We start from the raw sequence: 18,841 nt of genomic DNA, 5'->3' as shown, positions 1-18,841 counted from the left end.
CTTTGTAACTCCTCTCATCAACAGGTGGAGTCTGTGTCCCCATCCTCGGAGTCTTGGCTGGCCTTGTCACTTGATTTGACCATAGAATACAGTAGAAGTGACCATGTGCAAGTTTCGATCCTAGGCCTGAAGAAGCATCTCAGCTTCAGTTCTTGCTGCTTTGGGAACTCTGTCACCACATGAAAAAAAATGAAAAAGCCCAGGCTCACCTGCTGGAGGATGAGAGGCCGCCTCCATGTAGAGGAGAAGGGAGGCACCTAATAGACCCAGGAGCTTACTGTGGAAGCCTAGGTGAGCCCCACTTGAGATCAGTGGAGTCTGGCCCAGATCAGAATTGTCCAGCTAGCTCAGTCCAAATCACTAACCTCTAGAATTATGAACTAAATAAAAGGAACTGAAGTTTTGGGGTGGTTTGTTATGCAGCAGTAGGTAATTTGATACAGCTGAGTTTGGATGCTCTCGCTCAATCAAGGCTCACCTTTGACCTGTCCTGTAGAACACCCAGAATTCTTAGTAACACGACCCTGTTAACAGAAATCACCTGTGGGTAATTTAAACAAAAGGAATTTATTGGCAGGATATTGGGTAGGTCAGTCTTTATCTGGGGAAAAGCCTTGAAAAATGTACAACCGAGGGGCAGCACTGCTGGAACCACAGGCATGTCGTACCACAGAGCTGGTCCAGTGAGGATGCTGACGCTACAGAGCAGCTGAGTAGTGGATGCCTCCGGCTACACCACACAGTGCCTGCGTTGGATGTCTGCTGTGAGGCTTGGCACCCCTGCTGCCCCTGGGAACTGGTGTTGCTGCTGTTTCCAGAAAATAATGATGTACTCTTCGCGCTGCTTCACATCATTCATTACTGATCCTAACACCGTGAGGTATGTCTGGCCAAGCGTAGGTCCTGTGCCCGTACCCTGATTGAGAAGAAATCAGGAAATGAGTATGTGACATTTTTAGCTTATTTAGCTGAACGCAGGTGGGCAATTTCATAACATTGGCAGGGGGTTTTGATGCTGGGTAGCCAAGGGAAAAATGGCAAGTGTTCCTTAGTTTCTGTTCTGGACTCTGGTTAGCTCAGTTGGGTACAGCAGAGTTGTGATAAAGCCAGCTTTGTGGTTTGTTCCTTGGTCCTATTGAGAGAAAATACTCCGTTCTGAGGCTGCACCCTAAACACCTGCTCCTTCTCTCACATGTTTGCCCATGGCCATTTGGAAGGCCAGGAAATAGTGGGGCCTAATTTGCATGTATCTCTGGTTGCCAAGGTACAAACAGTGTGTGTCTTTCAGTTGGTTGGTCCAAAGAGACTCCATTCACTGCCGTTGTGTGCCACCTAAGAGCTGAATGAATAGTAGCTTAGTGAACATAACGGGTTGCCTATTTGCACAGTGAACTTCGTTCATGTGACATTTATAAATATAAATTGTTGAGCAGCAAGGTCTTTCAATTCAGGTGGTTTCTCATTTTCCAGAATTTCTCTAACAACCTTTCTGAACTCTGAAGTGCCTATCTGTAAAGCCATTCATGTAGGATTAGTTTAAATATTAGAAATAATATATAAATGAGATAAACATAATGCCTGGAGAGCGGGTGTTTGAGAAATGTTGATCCTTTTTCTCAGACACACACACTCCAGATTATGTTTTAGCTCAGGCTGCTATAACAAAATACTATAAACCGAGTGGCTTATAAACAACAGAAATGTGTTTCTCACAATTCTAGAGGCTGGAAGTCTGACATCAGGGCACCAGCATGATCAGGTTCTGATGCTGGCCCTCTTCTGGGTTGCGGGCTGCCAGCTTCTTGCTATGTCCTCACATGGTGGAGAGCAGAGATAGGAAGCAAGCTGTCTGGTGACTAGTAGGGTGTGAATCCCATTCATGAGGGATCGATATGACCCCATATAATCCTAATCGCTTCCCAAAGGCCCTTTCTCCTAATACCATCACACTGCGGGGAGGTTGGATTTCAACATGTGAATTTGTGTGTGTGTGTGTGTGTGGGGGGGGGCACACAGATGTTCAGGCCATAGCAGATTATAAACCCTTTGAGGGCAGGGGCACTTCTTTGTCAAGTCGCTCTGTGTTATCAAATCTCTAGGTTTGTGAGAATGGACTGTACTTGGGATAGAATGTCTTGGGAGAAATCAGGACCTAGGTGTCCGCTCGTCCAATGTAGAAAGGGCCCCAGTTTAGGAGGCGGTGTGAGTGGATTATATCAGAACAGGCAATGCAAATGGAACAATGTCTACTGGTGATTCGAGGTAGGAGATACATGACATCCACCAGGGTCCTAGGGATGTCCCTCCTGGCAAACACAGCTTGGTGGAAAGAGATCTAAGCAGGGAAAGTTTGGGATTTGGGTATCAGGTACCTCAGGATGAGGTGTAGGACAAGGACAGACAAATGAGAGCAAGGTTAGGCCTCAAATGATGAGTGTCTTTTTAAGCTAGAGGGGGAAAAGGGTGGATGTTTGTAGCTGGGGCAGAGAAAGATTTGGTCATGGAAAGAATCAGTGTGGTCAATGTAATGTGGCCATTAGGTCACAGCAGCACCAATAGCAGGATGGGCTTGGGGCTCGTTGGGCTGAAGCCTTATAAATCCATCTGCATTTGGCATGATGATGCAGAGTGTGCTGGTTGTCATGAGGTCTTGCTGTGGGGTGAAGTCGTGAATGGGGGGGGCTGTTTCCAGCTTCAATGCCCTGTAGTAGCCTGCTTTGCCGGGGGGGAGGGGAGGGGCAGCCTCAGATGGAGGCTGCTAGAATGTCAGGGAGGCAAGATGAGCATTTGTTATTTTAACAATTGGATAAGATCTTAACCAGGAATTTGACAAACTCAGTTAATGAAGTCAGAGTGCCTACTCCATCAGAAACTGCTGTTTGTTATATAACTGTCTAACCACTATGCTGTATACCTGAAACTAATATAAAACATTGTATGTAAACTAATTGGAAAAAAAAGAATAAAAATTAAAAAAACTTTCTGGTATGAGTTTAGCTCTATGCTGGAGAATTCCAATCTGTCTGGGCTTAGGTTGGAGAGTAAACTGGTGTGATCTGAGACTAAACTTCCATTTGTTCCCTCTGAAAGCATTTCGAGGATCTGTGTATAATATAGGGATGCTCTACTTGCATTATGTCCTGGCTTGCTCTATTCCTCTCACTAAGGCACTGGTTTCTTTAAAAAAGAAATGTGTGTTTGAGTATGTGTGTGTGCACGCATGCGTGTGTATAAAATAAAAGATGTAGAATGAAGTCAGCAAACTTATAAAAATACCAAACAACCCCCAACCTGTAATTTTACTTTTGAAAAGCACTAAAAATGCCAACAAACAAATTGTTTAAAAAGTGAATCCTTTGGCTGCTGAGGTAAGTCTGAGTTGCCAGAACCAGTGCAAGCTTTATATAATCCTGGCAGTGCATTCGTGTGTTCACCTGAGCTTTCACTGCCTACAGCTGTACAAAAGTCTGTGATATGCAGAGTGTAGAAACCTGGGCCAGAATCCTAAAATGAATTTTCTTTTTTGTAATCTGAACTGTAATTGCATTTTAAATCAGTTCTGGTGTTAAGGCTAGTTGGTGTGTATGTGCAAGTGCTTGTTTCCTTCTCTTCAATTCCTGGCACTTAAGTTAGTGCCTGGCACACAGTTGGCCCTCAGTAAATGTTCTTACTGTCAATTCTACTGTTCTTCCTAAACTGTTCTCTTACATCACGATGACTGTCTTATGGTGGGGAGGGCGCTTCCTTTGTCCTCGGTGGTTTACCCCATGGTGGGCTTCCCCTCTCCCTACCCTTGAGTTGTTAGATCCCCTTTGTCCTCAGGCAGGTGCCAACCCTGAGGAGCTCCTGACCCTGTGGTGAGTGCCCGCACACGTGTAGCCAGCTGGGCAGCTTGAAAAGCTGTGGTGTTGGCTTGCCAAAGAAGGGCCAGTTTACAAAAATCATAATTAATTATCGTCATAAATGCCATCACTACCTATAATCCTTCATCATTCCAGAAGACAATCTAGGAGCATGATAAATATCTGTAGAATCACTCTGATAAACCTATATGTGCTAATCCATTGTGCAAAAAGCAAAGCAGCTAGTCTGAGTGTAGAATTTCTTTGAATTTAAGAACCATATGAATTTTGCCTAGTTCTGTGTTTTAATACAGAAATATTCCCCCTTCCATACAAAAACTAAGTAAATTCAAAGTTCTGGGAGGATATGTTGTATTTCTCTTTGGCTTTGTTTGGAATCCGGCGATTACAAGATGGCTTATCTGAATTCATCTGAGGTTCTTGCTGTCCTGGGATCAGGTGCTGTCGCTGATCCTTTAAAACGTAAAAGAACTTTCTTTTGAGTAGGTCGGTATATTCACATAAATCACAGTCCAAAGGTACAAAACAACATGCACGGGGGTTCTCAGTGCAGTGAAGAGTTAAAAACTCAGAAGGTATATTTAACTTATTCTGAAAGCATTCCTGGTGGGAAATCATTAAGATTGGGTGCTATGGGGAATGCAAGGATGATTTTAAAACTTCAGGATTTGTGCTCAAGAGACTTACAGCCTTGTAGGGGGATGGATGTAGCAGGTATACTGGGAACCATAATACAAAGTAGACGTGCTAAGTGCCAGAGGGAGAGGTTCAAACCGTAGTTTTCACTTTCACCCAATAGAATTCCTTTTTATAGATTTTTGGAGCTAGAAAAAGCCTCGCTTTCTATCTATTCTGACTGCCTCATTCCAGTAGATGAGACTCGAGACCAAGGGAGAACAGTTAATCAGTGCTACCTTTGACGAAGATAACTAGTTTTTATAAAGCTAGATGCTGCCTTGTTCTGCGTTGGTGTGTGTTAAATCTGGGCTTGGTGAGTGAAGGCCACTGCAGCTTTGTTCAGGCTGGCACTTAGTTTTGAAATTGCACTTAGAGCACGTGGAAGGGAAATCGGTTTGAGGTATGTCTATAATATCTTGCTGACGTGGGGTTAGGCTTTGTCTCGTACTCTTCACAGTTGCTTTAAATTTATTTTTAAATAGATCATCCACAAGATTCAAAATTCAAAAGGTACAAGATGAAATACAAGATGAAAAACTTTTCCCTCCCTGTCTTATGTATTTAAGTAAATGCATCTATATTCAACCCCTTTTAAAAAATCATACCTACCATACTACTGTGCACCTTGCTTTTGTCAACAGTTTATTTTAACCTGATGATCTTTTCCATGTTGGTACCCAGAGAGCTTCCTCATTCCTTTCTAGTTGGTGGTTTTTGTGGCAAACAACTGAATCCAATCTAGATGGTTAAACCAAAAAGGGATTAGGATTTTAGGTAACTCCTGAAATTGTTTGGAGGGCTGGAGGAAGAGGCCGGCATCGAAGTTTCCAGAAACAAAGCCCCAAACTTTGTTATATTAAGTGGAAGTCACTGGTGCTCCTGCCTGCACTGAGCAGCAGACAGCATGGATTTGACTCGACTATAGCTGCCTCTACTGTCGTCGTGAGCCAGGATGGCGGCCTCGCAGTTACAGGGGCTTTCCACCTGCGAAAGTGGACGCTCTGAGCAGAGCCTTTTTTTCTTACATTTCTCATTTCTAAAGCAAACTCTTGTGTGGCGTTGTCGGATCAGTGAAGATTTGGTCACATGTTTGCAATTGAGCTGCAAAGGAGCCTAGGAAATTGTTTCTCGACTTTCAAGCTGAGAGAAATTTTTCCAAATAGAGAAAGGCTTTTCACAAGATGATGGATGGGCAATTACAGATATGACAAATGTCCACTATAGCTGCCTAGAATTCTATTGTGTAGATGAAGGACAATTGATTAATACTTTAGATGATGGACCTCTAAGTGTTTTCCTGTCTGCGTCTTAGATGGTATGTATTGAATGACCTTGTACATGTGCCATTTTGCTTGTGTAAAATGGAATATAAATTCTTAGAAGTAGAATTGCTAGATCAAAAGGTTGATTGTAATTCTTATGGATATTGCCAAATAGACTCTGGATGCTACACCGATCTGTGCTTCCACTAGCAGTGTACAAGTTCCTGATTTTTTTTGCCCAGAGTCTTTTCCCTGTTCAGATTCCATCTGAGCCACGGCGGCAGGCTGGTGCTACTGGGGTGAGTTTTGGGCCTTGTGCCAGGAATGCTGACAAACCGGATCTGGGCCATAGCCTCTGCCAATATGGCCTGTATTTATCATCTGGGCTGGATTCGGCTTATAATTTATTATAGGCTCTCTCGCCCTAAATTAAATGGCATCTTGGGGGATCTGGAAGATAATGTAGCTTTCAGAATTGATTTGCAACTTGGGAATACCTTACATGTTGGGAGATCTTGGATCATTATCAGTTCACAAATGCAGAAAGACATTTTCAAAGAATGGTTATGAAGATTTATAACACCTTTTCCCTTTAAAAATGAAAAGCAAATAAGTGAAATAAGGCAGACAGAGAAAGACAAATACTGCATGGTATCTCACTTATGTGTGGAATAATAATAATAAAAAAAAGGTTGAACTCATAGAAACAGTCCAATGGTGGTTGCCAGGGGCTGGGAGAAATGGGGAGAAGTTGGTAAAAGGATACGAACTTTCAGTTAAAAGATGAATAAGTTCTGGGGATCTAATGTATAACATGGTGTTTATAGCTAATAACAATGTATTGTATAATTGAAATTTGCTAAGAGTAGAACTTAAGTGTTCTCACCAAAAAAACCCCCCAGAAAGTTAAATATGTAAGGCGACGGATGTCTTAACTGAATGGCGGGACCCCTTTCACAATGTATATGTATATTTAATCATTGTAAACTTTAAATATGTGACAATTTTACTTGTCAGTTATACCTTAAAGCTGAAAAAAATGCAAACTTTTTATTGAATAGATTTTCTTATATCTGAAACATGGCATCCAGTTGCTCCAGTTGGTCGCCGTGGAAGTTTATAGTTTTGTAGGAAGTCCTTGGTCAAAAGCTTCTGGAAATTTTAAATGTATGTAAATGGACGGAAGTGGGGAGCAAATACAAGTGTGTTCTTCTAACGGAAGCGTTCACTCTTTAAGTGGGCATTTACTTAGTGTAGCTGATTGTTTCAAGAGAACACCCTTTCTGCATGGCTACTGAGGGTATCTGCAAGAATAGAAAGTGCAGCTCAGGGAGGCAGTGAGTTATGTGGGGGTTGGTAACCCTTTCTGTAAAGGGCCTGGTGGTAAATATTTTAGGCTTTGTTGGCCCAGAGGCAAAATTGAGGATATTGGTACTTAAGAGAGAAAATAAACTTCCACGAACTTTTTATTAACGTATTCAAAATATAATAATGAGTAGAATTTGTTTTTTGGTAATACAGGTCTATTAGTAAAAAGCATGGACTTCTTGTTATGGGGATAACACTTTACCTTACGGGATTCAAAGTTACTGTTCCCTGTCAGCAAATTGATTGCAAATGTTCATCTGTAAAAACCATTCTCAACTCGTGGGCCATACAAAACCAGGCAGCGGGCCAGATTTGGCCCATGAACAGTAGTTTTCCAACCCCTGATGTAATGGAAAGATGGAGCTTTGGACCCAGGCACATGCAGGTTTGAGTACTGGCTCTGAACTTGTGACCTCGAACATATCAGTTTCTGAATTGTGTTTATTAGTGCATAAACTGGAGGTAATGACACCTACCTCATGGAATAAGTATCTTCCCCACCTTTGTTGTGATTTTGGATTATGATTCCCATTTCGTTGATGTAATTTAACTAGACTTACTGAGCATTAGTATTTAACAGATTTAGAAGCCAAATTTTTAGGGGATTGACTGTTCATATGGTCTCAAAGTACTATGTGAAAATGTGTTTTTGCAATGGAGATATCTGGCAGTTACCAACTTAACCAAATGCTTAAGCTTGACAATCAATGGTGGGATATTCTGACATTATGTGCCCTTCAGTGATGTGTACTTCTTACTGTATCACCCTATCACCTGTGTGGTGTTCTTGCCAGAAATGTTTGACTTGAATGTTATCACAAGGAAACAAATCCAAAATGGGAAACATTTCTGCAGGACAGATGAACTCTTGAAAGGATTCAGTATCATGAAAAACTGAGGGGGATTGTTCAAGATTACGAGAAGACTAAAGAGACGTAAGAAAAAAAAAATGTAATTCATGAGCATTAATTAAGTCCTGGATCGGAAAAAGAAAATCCAGTTCTATAGGATGTTTTTAGGATAATTGAGAAAATGAATGGATCATATATTGTATGATAATGTTAATTTGAAGTGTGAGAAGAATAAGTTGTTTTGTTCAGTGCTGCTCACTTCTTAGAATAGCACTGAGCACAATGCTTTCAATGAGAGGTTCCAGTACATTTTAAAGTAATATTTTCAGGTATTAGTAGGCTTCTCTGAATGAAATCACACCTAAGCACTGAATGTCTTCTCTTTAACAGTGTGGTGGTTTGGCTTAGGCATATACTGTGGTATCTAATGTTGGGTAATTGCATATGGGGGTCATTTTCTTGAGTCCTTCCCCCAGCTCCCTCTGGACTGAAAGTCCCTCTTGATTTTTAGGACATATAAATGAATGGGAAAAGAAAACCCAAGATAGTTGATGTGGCTCTTCAGCTATTTCCTGAGAAGCTGAGGTACAACTTTTAAACCCATGTACTTCAAATTCTCCTCTATATTTTGTTGAGGGTGCCTACATGGGGGGCTGACATCCCCTGGGGGTATGCTGAATAGGAGACTCAGGAAGAAGGCCGTGGTGCACCTCTGGAGTGCTATGTGGCTGGAGCACCACTGAGGTGTTCTGGACTACGAGGCAGAGGGCCAGGATAAAGCATGGCGGAGGCCTTTCCTCATGCTTTAACCCTAAAGCCCCTCTTGGCTCAGAAGCGAGGGAACAGAAGTTAACCTATTATATTCCTGCAGGAACTCTTGTGGCTGTATAGTGTGAGGTGACTAAAGCTAATTTAGCAACCACTTGTAAAAGTAATTACAAGATGAGAGAAAGGAGAACAATTCTGCTACTACAGGCTGTGAAAACTAATTAATTCAGCAAACATTCATTGAGCAACTAAATATATAACAAGCATTGTAAAGTGTGAGTCCTGGGGGATACAAATGATAAAGATACACTCTTGGGTTGGGCATTTGGGGAGTAGGGGAAGGAGATAGAGTATAGTGGAGACAATGGCTAAAATACTGATTTTGCTGTATTATAAGGCTGGCGATATGATAGAAACCTACTGAAAAGGGTTATGGGAATGCAGAAAAACATACTGTATGGAATTGACTAAGGTTTCAAAGATAAGGTTGGTCTTGAGGTGATTTGAAGAATGAGCCTGGTAGGTAAAGAAGTTGGGAGACATCCAACTTCCAGGCAGGGGACACACCAGGTGCCCAGAGCCCTGAATGACTTTCTTGTGTTGAGAGATGGTTGGCGTCTGAAGTGGCGGAAACCTTAGATCCAGGGTGGCGAGGAGACAGACATGGGGTTGTTGTAAAGGTTGGGTGGATCTCAAAAGCTATGCTCAGGAGTCTGGGTTTTATAGGAAAAGGGACAAGGAAGCCTGGAAATCCATGTGAGTTGGGGGGCAATCTTGTCGTAATAAGATATTATGGAGGGAATGTGGAGGATGGTGTGTGAAGTTGCATGAGTCTGGGGGCAGGACTTGAAGCAGTCGATGTGTGAGCAAAGAATCTGAATGTCGCCAGCTGCAGTGGGGAGAGAATAAAAAAGAGGGGTTCATTGGTGCTCTTGTACAGTTCTTCCAACCTCTTTCACCAAGACTTTTTAACATTTTAAAACTTTCTAAGGAAGTCTTTAAAAATATTTAAAAGAGAGAAGCTTATTCAAACCTTTGAACAGTTCTGAAAATTTATTATATTTCATCTAGCAAAGAGTATTATTTTAGGCAAACTGGAACGGGTGTGGACTGATTACTCAGCACAGTCACTTAATCTTTCAGAATTAGGTAGGAGGGAAGCTATTTTAGTGGCCTTCAATCTTCGTCCAGAACTTCGTCCATGTTCCTCTGCAATAGTCGGTGAATTTTTCTGATTCATATCCAGCACCCCAACAGTTTAGTGTACATCTGTAAGCTGTAAGGAAGTTGATTTCATCCACTCCTTTTCTTTCATCTCTTGCCTTCCACCTGAGAAAACAAACACTAGTCCATAGGTTCTTGTTCTGTATTAGAAATTTGCACAACATGTAACCTAAGTTGGATCCAGCTGAGAGTGTTACAGGTTTGGAGTTTAGATTCAGGAAGAGGAATGGAATCTTCTCATTTTTTCCTTTATTTTGGAAAAGCTTGGCAACTTGGACTGTTTGAAGGAGCAGTTATATAAAATCCCTCCTGCTAATTGAGTATCTGGGATAAAGCACCACTTTATTTTCTTTAGATTGCATTAAAACATTACCCACAATTTAGAGCTTTTCTATGGAGAATTTAGACAGAACATTTTGAACCTCGATAAACAAACAGAAACTTACAAAATTAACCTGCTTTTGGGATTGAGAAGTCCCAGGCTTATGTATGTAAGTTCCAAAGGCTTATGATTACTTTCTCTTCTTTGTGGCTTGAATAGTCTGGAAAGTTTTTGGCATGTCTCTTGGAGGTTTGGTGTACAAAGTAACCTATGGGCTTACCTCACTTATGTGTGTATATTCTATGTTGGCTACAAAACAGTGATTCTAGTGGTGTATGAGACCAAAGGACCGATTCCAAGGTAAATAAGGCAGCTTACCTATGTCAGATTTGGGTGTTATTCTTCAAAGTACCATAGTGAATATGTTTTAGTAGCAATTTCACTTACCTTTTGTTAAGAACTTTTCAGTTCTATGTGGTAATTATGGTAAAGGAATAACGTAAAGTTAACTTGGTAGTTAATTAACACTGACTGAAATATAGTTATTCACATACCAAAAATGACAATTTCTTAATATTAGGAATTATTCTGTAAGACAACTATATTGGTGTTGGAATTGCATTGGTGGTGGTGGTGGTGGTGTTTTATTCCCATGTACAGGCAAGCTTGTACCTGAAGATGTATAATTTATTCATAATAAGAGATTGTGTTGCAAAACTCATTTACATTTTATTTGTAAGGCTTGATTGAGAATTTTTTGACTCTCTTCTGGGTGTCTATCCTTGTGCTAGGAGATGAATCGAAGTTACTCATTGCCAGTGGTGAGAAGACATTTTAATGGGAGGCAGAGAAAAACATAACTATAATGTGATAAGTGCTGATATAGTCATTAAAAGCTTAAATATGGAGAATTTCAAATGTATACAAAAGTACAGACAGAGTAAGAGAACGAACTCCCATGAACCCATCATCCAACTTCAAGAGTTTTCAACTCTTGATCAGGCTTGTTTCACTCATACTCCCCACTTCCTTCCCCCCTTGTATTTGGAAGCAAATTCAAGAAGATGTATCATGTGATGGACATTCGAATAGTCAGAGAATGCACTGGGAAAATAAAGCATACCTGGAGACTTGGGAAAGAGCCATAGGGAAGTACCCTTTGAGTTAAACCCAGTGGGGAAGGGAGGAGGTTGCAGTTCAGGGTGAGTGGGACGGAACCCAAGAATTATTTGAATTTTGGTAAGCATTGTATTAGGTTTGTTTAGTATATTATTTAATTTTTTTTCCCTCACAACAGTCTTATGAAAGAGACAATATTGCTGCATATGAAGAAACTGGGTTTCAGGCAGATTGAATTAATTTGCCCAAAGTCATAAAATTGATTAGTTTCTTCATTGAAAACTACTCTTGACTTTAGGGCTATTTAGTTTTCCATTTTCGGCAGTATGCCCACTACCTACAGAGATGGAAAAGGGCAAGATGGGTTTGGAAAGTGGAAGAAGCTGAAAGCAGCTACCAAATTGTGTGTGTGTGTCTGTGTGTCTGTGTCTGTGTCTGTCTGTGTCTGTCTCTGTCTCTGTCTGTCTGGAGATGAACCCAAAGAAGCTGTTCAAGGCCAGGTTGTGCAGGGACTTAAATACTAAGGAGATAGGAATTTGTCCTGAGGATGGTGGGGATCCAGGCCGAGATGTCTTTAAGCATGAAAACAGTATTGCTAAATGAAAAAAAAAGTTGAATAGTATGTGATATTCTATTTGTATAAAGTATTGGATAAAAACCGGAAAAACACACGTGTGTGCTACATATATGCATGGAACATTTCTAGAAGAGTATGATGTTTTCCTCTGGGGCACTGAAAGTGGGGAATGCTTTCTAGTTCTTCACCCCCACTTACTATTATTAGAACTTTTGAATATCACTTACTTTGAAATAACGTTTAAAAACTCATTGAAAGTTTAATTTGTTATTTTAAAACTATCAATAGGATTTGTGTCAGTTTAAGGTTTGCAAATGAAAGATTGCAATATCTTGCAAATATGTGTGCGTATAGTACTTTTGTTTCTGTGAAGTGAGCACTTAAGATGTAATTTTAACACCTAGGAAGTCATTTTGCCTGGGAACTTTAAAAAATAATCACTTTTAATTTTGATCAACTAGGATCATCTGTAAGCAGTGGTAATGACTAATCTGTTTTCTTTTCACCCCAGTGACTTTCTAGACTTTGTACATAAGAATCCACCTCCTGAAAAAGTCATTCTCTTTTGTAAGAGTAACAGCCATCCTTTGTCACCTTTATTTTTATCTTTGGAAGAGGAGGAATAATCAGTCTTGAAACATCCCGAGTAGGTAGAATTGAATTATCTGAATTGAAAACCTCCCTGTAAATTGGAGGAAAAAGAAACCAGTGTATACACATAGGTTCTCCAGGGACTTTTTGGTTAGCTACACTATGAAATCCTTAAGATTTCATAAGGTATCTTGTCTCATTTCCTTGTTATGAAATGGGGTTTTCAGCATCGTTGTTCTTGTCTGTTTCCAGATCACAGAACTATGTGGTGCCAAGCGGGTTGGTTATTTTGGTCCAACACAGTTTTACGTTGCCTTGAAATTAATTGCTGCAGCACAGTCTGGCCTCCCTGTGCGCATAGAGAGCATTCAGTGTGGTAAGTAGCTCCCATTTCTACACTTTATTATTTGTGACAGGTTTCTTATTTCTGAGAACCATTTTTAGTGGGTTTAAGGGCCTGTTCTATAAGCATTTGTGGAATTTCTCCTTGCTTTTACCAAATCTTCTGTAACTGAAAATAAAATGTAGCAGTATCTTAGTTTCTTTCTTTTAATGGGAGAAAAATTCAGTCACCTAGATTAATTCCTTTTAACTGACTTGCTTTTAAAATATTTTTTGTTCTTTAGCAGGAAGAGATTGGGACAAGAATTCTAGAGCTCATGGCAAAATAGTAATATTTGTTTTAATTTTCCACTAGAGGAATCTATAATGTCTTTTAAGACTGTGTTAGGGACAAGGGTACCAGTAACTGGGAGAGTTTGAGTGGAACTGCCCTTCTTCTCTGTCTTGTCCCTGCCAGCCGCGTCAGATCTGATCATCCTTTAACTCCTCAGTTCCCTGAAGCACTATTCTGATGATTAGTAAGTACTTTGGGGCTACCAAAATTTTAGCCGAATGAATTTATCTTCTCAAAGTTTTGACTTAACATCTTATCTTGCCATCCCTGCCCCCAACCTACTGTATACTTGAGCACTTTCTACAACTTAAATGAAAAGCAAAACCCCAAACCCTTAACATCATTTATACTGCCTCAATGTTGATTTTACAAATTTGTGTGAAGAAAGCGATTATTCAAGGGATGTGCTGAGGTCCTCTGTTAATTCACTCTGATATGGATTGCTTTCATATGTTCATACAGCTATGCAGGAACTTTTCCTTTTCCTCATTTTGAGATAAAAACGACTCAACTGTTCACACCTTTCCTGCAAAGTCCCTGGTAGACCTCAGAGTGGATTCAGAATTTGTTGTTAGTCCATGGTAACCTTGGAGGACAGCTCTAGGTAGCTGAGAAGATTGTGATAGCTCGACTGTGGGAAACAGCCCTTTTCCACTAACCACTAGGGGGCCAGGATCATTCTGCTGATCTTTATTAAAGGCTTAGTGTATGGTAGGCTTTGTGTCATTTAGGCCTTACTGCGTCCTACTAAATTAGGTATTTGTGTCATTTTGCATTTCCTAGGATAAACTGATAACAGACACCAGTGAAATCTCAGTGACTTAACAAAACAAAGGTTCACTTACTGCTTAGAAGTGGGTCGGGGTGACCTTCTAGGGCAGCTGCCTTCCCTGTGGTTCTGGCTCTGTGATCCTGGCTGCTTTATCTTGTGGCACCTCCAACATAGCTCCTTTTCCCATAATTGCCACAACAGAGAAATAGTTTCTCGCTATTTCTAGCAGTTAAATGCTTCAGTCGGGATGTGATGCATGTTAGTGCTGCTCACAGTGCATTGGCCAGAACTTGTCACGTGATCTGAACCACAGAGCAGACTGGGGGAGATATAAATCTCCGATGTGCCTGCAAAGAGAGGAGAAGTGGCTGTGGGTGAACACTGGCAGTCTCTACTGTAGTACTGTTATTATCCCTGTCTTACAGATGTGGAAATTGAAGTTTAGGGGAGTTGAGTAACTTGCCTAAGGGCACAAGATTGGTAGAGTTTGGAGACAGGAGCTCAGCCTCCAGTTCCCATGCTCTTCGTTGCTATGCATACTAGCCTTTTCTTGATTCTATTTAGTAAGGTGCTGACCGTAATCTGTAATCATGGAATATTATCCAAATGGGGAAGAAAATCTGACCCAAAAGGCATCCCTTGGTATTACATAATTTAGTTCCTTTAACAGGTTTCTTGATGCAGCATTATTTCAGTGGCAGGTTTGGTATTTATTGTTGTAAGGCACAGCAGTGACTGCTGTAAGTCACTTGCTGTGATTAAACTTACATCACATCGAAGTTGGATTTGTGGTAGGCACTGATAGTTTGCATTCCATTGTAATGGTCACGAAGCTTTATTGTAGTATCATCCAACTTTATTTTCTGGAAAAGTTAGATCTGCTTTGTTGTGTAGGAGAATAAACTTTTGACACTTTTGTTGATTATTTTTAAGTTAGACTGAAGTCTTTTACCTGGTTTGTACCCAGATCTACAGTTCAGTTTCTGAGGGGGTGAGGAGAAGAAGGGGGAAGCATTGTCTAAATTATCATTTGTATACAGGATTAACACTTTTTCACACATATAAAGCTTTCTTGGTTGTATTTTATCAATCCTGGTGCCTTTTGCCTCTGAGAGTTTAAGTATACTCAGAGTTAATTTTGAACTTTCTTCCTTCATTTAAAGATTTATTTAAAAGTTATTTGTAGACAGCCTATGTTGAGTAAGAATGAAGGTAAGATTAGGACAAACTTTGAGCTGCCACTTAGAATTTTCCAATTTGTTTCTTGAAAGCCATTAGCTTAATGTGTGATGACACAGACCTTGAAGGCCAAAGGGCAGACTCTCTGAGAACCTAGTTGAAAGGCTATTGTAGCCCCATCACACCCAGGGAGTTGTGAGTTCACCCTTCTGTAAGAGCCCCACCCTTACTTCATGAATGACATGCACCTGTGTGTATGTGTGTTAGCCTCTAACCTCTAGCCTTTCCCATTTTGGTAAATGCCACCACCATCTACAGTCGCTCAAACCAGGAACCTAGAAGCATCCTTGATTCCCCCTTTTCCCTCACTCCCTAGTATAATCCATTAAAAGCTGGTTCAAGAAAGTATATAAGAGAATCAAAAGTATTTATAGTCATGGAAAGAAAAAATGCTGGAATAAGATTGCTAAATTACATATAAAATTGATTAATGCCCTATAGGGCAATAAAACTAGAACTTGGTTATTATACTTAGTAAGATGAAATTCATTTGTATTATTAGGCAAGAATTGCTTGTTAGCTAACAGTTTTCTACAGGTTAATATCCACCCTTTCAGAATTGTAAAATGCCTAATTAAGATAGTAAAAACAAAAGTATATGTCCCTAGGGAGTTAGGTAATCCTTGGATGGGCTCGTTAGATAATGCTGCTGTGTAACAATCCCCTCCCTACTTTATCCTCTCAGCATCTGTTCCTTCACAGCACTTTTATCAGTTTGTAAATACTCCTTCACAGGTTTGACTAATTTTTTATCTGTCGTCTTCACTAGTCTGAGAGCTTACCGGAGGGGAGGGGAGGAGAGGAGGATTTGGTAACCCCTGTACTATGGGGCATTGTGGGCACTCAGGGCATGCTTGTTGAATGAGTGAATGAATGAATGAATGAGGAGATGGATACTTATGCATGGGGAGTGAGTCTTAATCACCTGTCACTCTTGAGGCTCAAACAATTGGATTCAGAGTCAGCTGGAATTCCCGAGGGACTCTTATAGCCCTCATCTTAGGCCCTGGTTTCCAGCCTCTCCTGCACTTGAGAATCGCCTAGAGAGCTTTAAATGCAAAATAAAAAATAGAGGTACCTGGGGCCACCCCCAGAAATTCTCATTTAATTAGCCTGGGGTATGGCCTGAACATTGGTATTTTTAAGAGCTCCCCAGGTGATTCTTACGTGGAGCCAGGGTTGAGAGTGACTTCTAATGAAAGCCAAGTGCAACATTTCCAAGAGCTTTGCTTAAACTATGAGTACATATTTGATTAGACCAGGGCCTGAACTAGGGTGAGGTAAGAGGAACCCTGGGTGCATAATTTAAGGGAGCACTCACTCTTAGGGCCATGCAATTACCGACTCTGTGATTACGTGGCCCTGAGAGAATAAGTGCCTCCTTAAATATTGGCACTAGGCATCTCTAGCCTCACCTTAGTGAGAGCCAGCCAGTCAGGGAGCTTACAAATGCTGACCACTTCTTTTCTCCCTCAAGTAGTCCTCAGAGTCATCCTCTCCTGGGCAGATCAGGGTACAAATTATTATGTGATCTTGCTTGATCTTTTCAGATCCTTTTTGCAGACTGAACTGAAACAAATTCCTTTCTGAGAAACGAACCATAGAATTAGCTTATGTTTGATTTACTAAAAATCTAGATTTTCTTTTGCCATTTTTTTTGAAGTCCATTTCTGCCTTGAGTGCTGGAGAGCTGCTGAGGGTGGGAAACATTAAAAATGGCAGCCATCCTCTCTTCAGGAGAGCCTTGGTTTAATTTTCTAGATTGGTTATTCTATTTATGTCTCTTAGGTCCTGGGCTGATTGATCATGCAGTGATTTGTCATATTGCCTACGTCTTTGAATCAAATGTGGACATAGCAACTAAAAATAAACATGATGTGGATATTAGAGAACCAGGAGTCTTCTTTGCCTGGGGAGCTAGGATACTTGCTTACTGTTGCTAAGATGTTTTCTGGCTTTAGCACAACATCAATCATTGGAAGTGCAGCTGTGCTTTTGGACTAGAGAGTCGATGGAAACACAAAGGCACACTGATGAGTATTATCCTGAACAATGGATACAGATGCAAATCATTATGCATAATTCATAATATTATCCCCACTTTGGAGTTCTTTGTGTTGTGTGATTGTGTGTGATTTGCTGTGCTGAGAACTAGAAGTGTACCAAAGCATCATTTCTGTTTTCAGAATAGTTTTGTCAGGTTCGAAAGATAAGTAAATATACTAGACCGTTGCATTTCAGTTCTTTGTAGCATTGTGAGTGTGGCTAATGGGTTTGGCGGTGGAATCTGGTTGAACATTGGACTAATTGCTTTAACTTGATACCATTTTCCTTATTCCATTATGAAAAGACAACTGGAGATTGAGTGTGAAAATCCCTTAAGGAATGACATGGGCTGGGAAACTGTTCTACCCAGGAAGTTTGCCTTAGGAATGAGGGGCCTTTCTTGTAGGGCAGCAGCACTGGACACTGGGTATTAGCCAGCTCTGCCACAGATGAGCTGTGTGATCTTGAGGATGTTACTTAGCTTCTTGGTGTCTGTTCCCACATCTGTAAAAGAAGGCTGATGATAGTCTTATCGAGTTGTTGTAAGGATTAAATGAGTTAATATTTGCAGATCTTAATACAGTATCTGGCATATAATAAGCACTGTATATAATTTTTCGCCTATTACCATTTGTCACTTATTGTGTTTATGCAACCTTACACCCTTTTTCTTGGTACTGGACTAAAGGCTGAAGTGCAAGATCAGTCCAAAACCTGAATTAGTTCTGCAGTGATTTGATGGCATTTAAAAATGTTCAACCAGAATACTGTGGTAAAACTGTAGCATTTTTCTATCTTGACATTATTATAGGAGTCCTCATTGTGTCGAAATGAAAATTTAATCTATATTTAGTGCTCTGGAATTTTTCCTCAAACGTGATTCATCTTTTGGCCATTGAGTTCCCCTTTTTTGCAGTTTTAAAATAAAGTCTTACTTGAGCTTTTCTGATTCTGGTCCTAAAGAATTGCCGCTGCCTCGCTTTATGATGTCAAAGACTGATGGTGAGATACGATTTGGGAACCCAGCCGAGCTGCATGGAACTAAGGTTCAGATTCCATATTTAATCTCGGAAAAAAATACCTTCAAAAGAATGGATGATGAAGATAAACAGGTAAACAGTCTGACCAGGCATGCCCATTTGATTCTGACCATGAAACCTCACGTAACAGCAGTGCCTCATGTCTGCTGTCAAGCTTCCAGCAAATCTCACCGTCCGGAATACAGTTACAGACTTGGAAGTGAGCCAGTGAAGTTCCTTTGTAGCAAGAAAAAGAGGTGGACACACAGGAATTGCCATGAGCCACCCATGGGCCCTTTAGAGCCTACCTTAATGTCGAATCGTGTCTCCAAAGTAAGGCTGCCGATTTAGCGCACTTATTTGATTTCTCTAATTAGCATTTCCAAATGGGTTCTTTGAAATGCAACTTATAAGACTTTTTAGTAGGTCCTCTCCAAAAAAAAAAAAAAAAAAAAAAAAAAAAAAA

General features: G+C 40.6%; 1 protein-coding gene across 1 annotated transcript in view; it reads left to right on the top strand.

The window, feature by feature from the left end:
• The window catches only part of REPS2 (RALBP1 associated Eps domain containing 2), a 187,451-nt gene that overhangs the window by 34,241 nt on the left and 134,369 nt on the right, over positions 1 to 18,841 (top strand). The window contains exons 2-3 of the mRNA XM_039852292.1: positions 12,876 to 12,999; positions 18,320 to 18,725. Of these exons, the coding sequence (XP_039708226.1) occupies positions 12,876 to 12,999; positions 18,320 to 18,725 (530 nt within the window). The remainder of the gene's footprint in view (positions 1 to 12,875; positions 13,000 to 18,319; positions 18,726 to 18,841) is intronic.

The sequence above is a fragment of the Pteropus medius genome, unplaced genomic scaffold (assembly GCF_902729225.1).
Source record: "Pteropus medius unplaced genomic scaffold, Ma_sr-lr_union100, whole genome shotgun sequence".
NCBI lineage: Eukaryota > Metazoa > Chordata > Mammalia > Chiroptera > Pteropodidae > Pteropus > Pteropus medius.
This window is presented reverse-complemented; position numbering and strand designations above follow the sequence as displayed.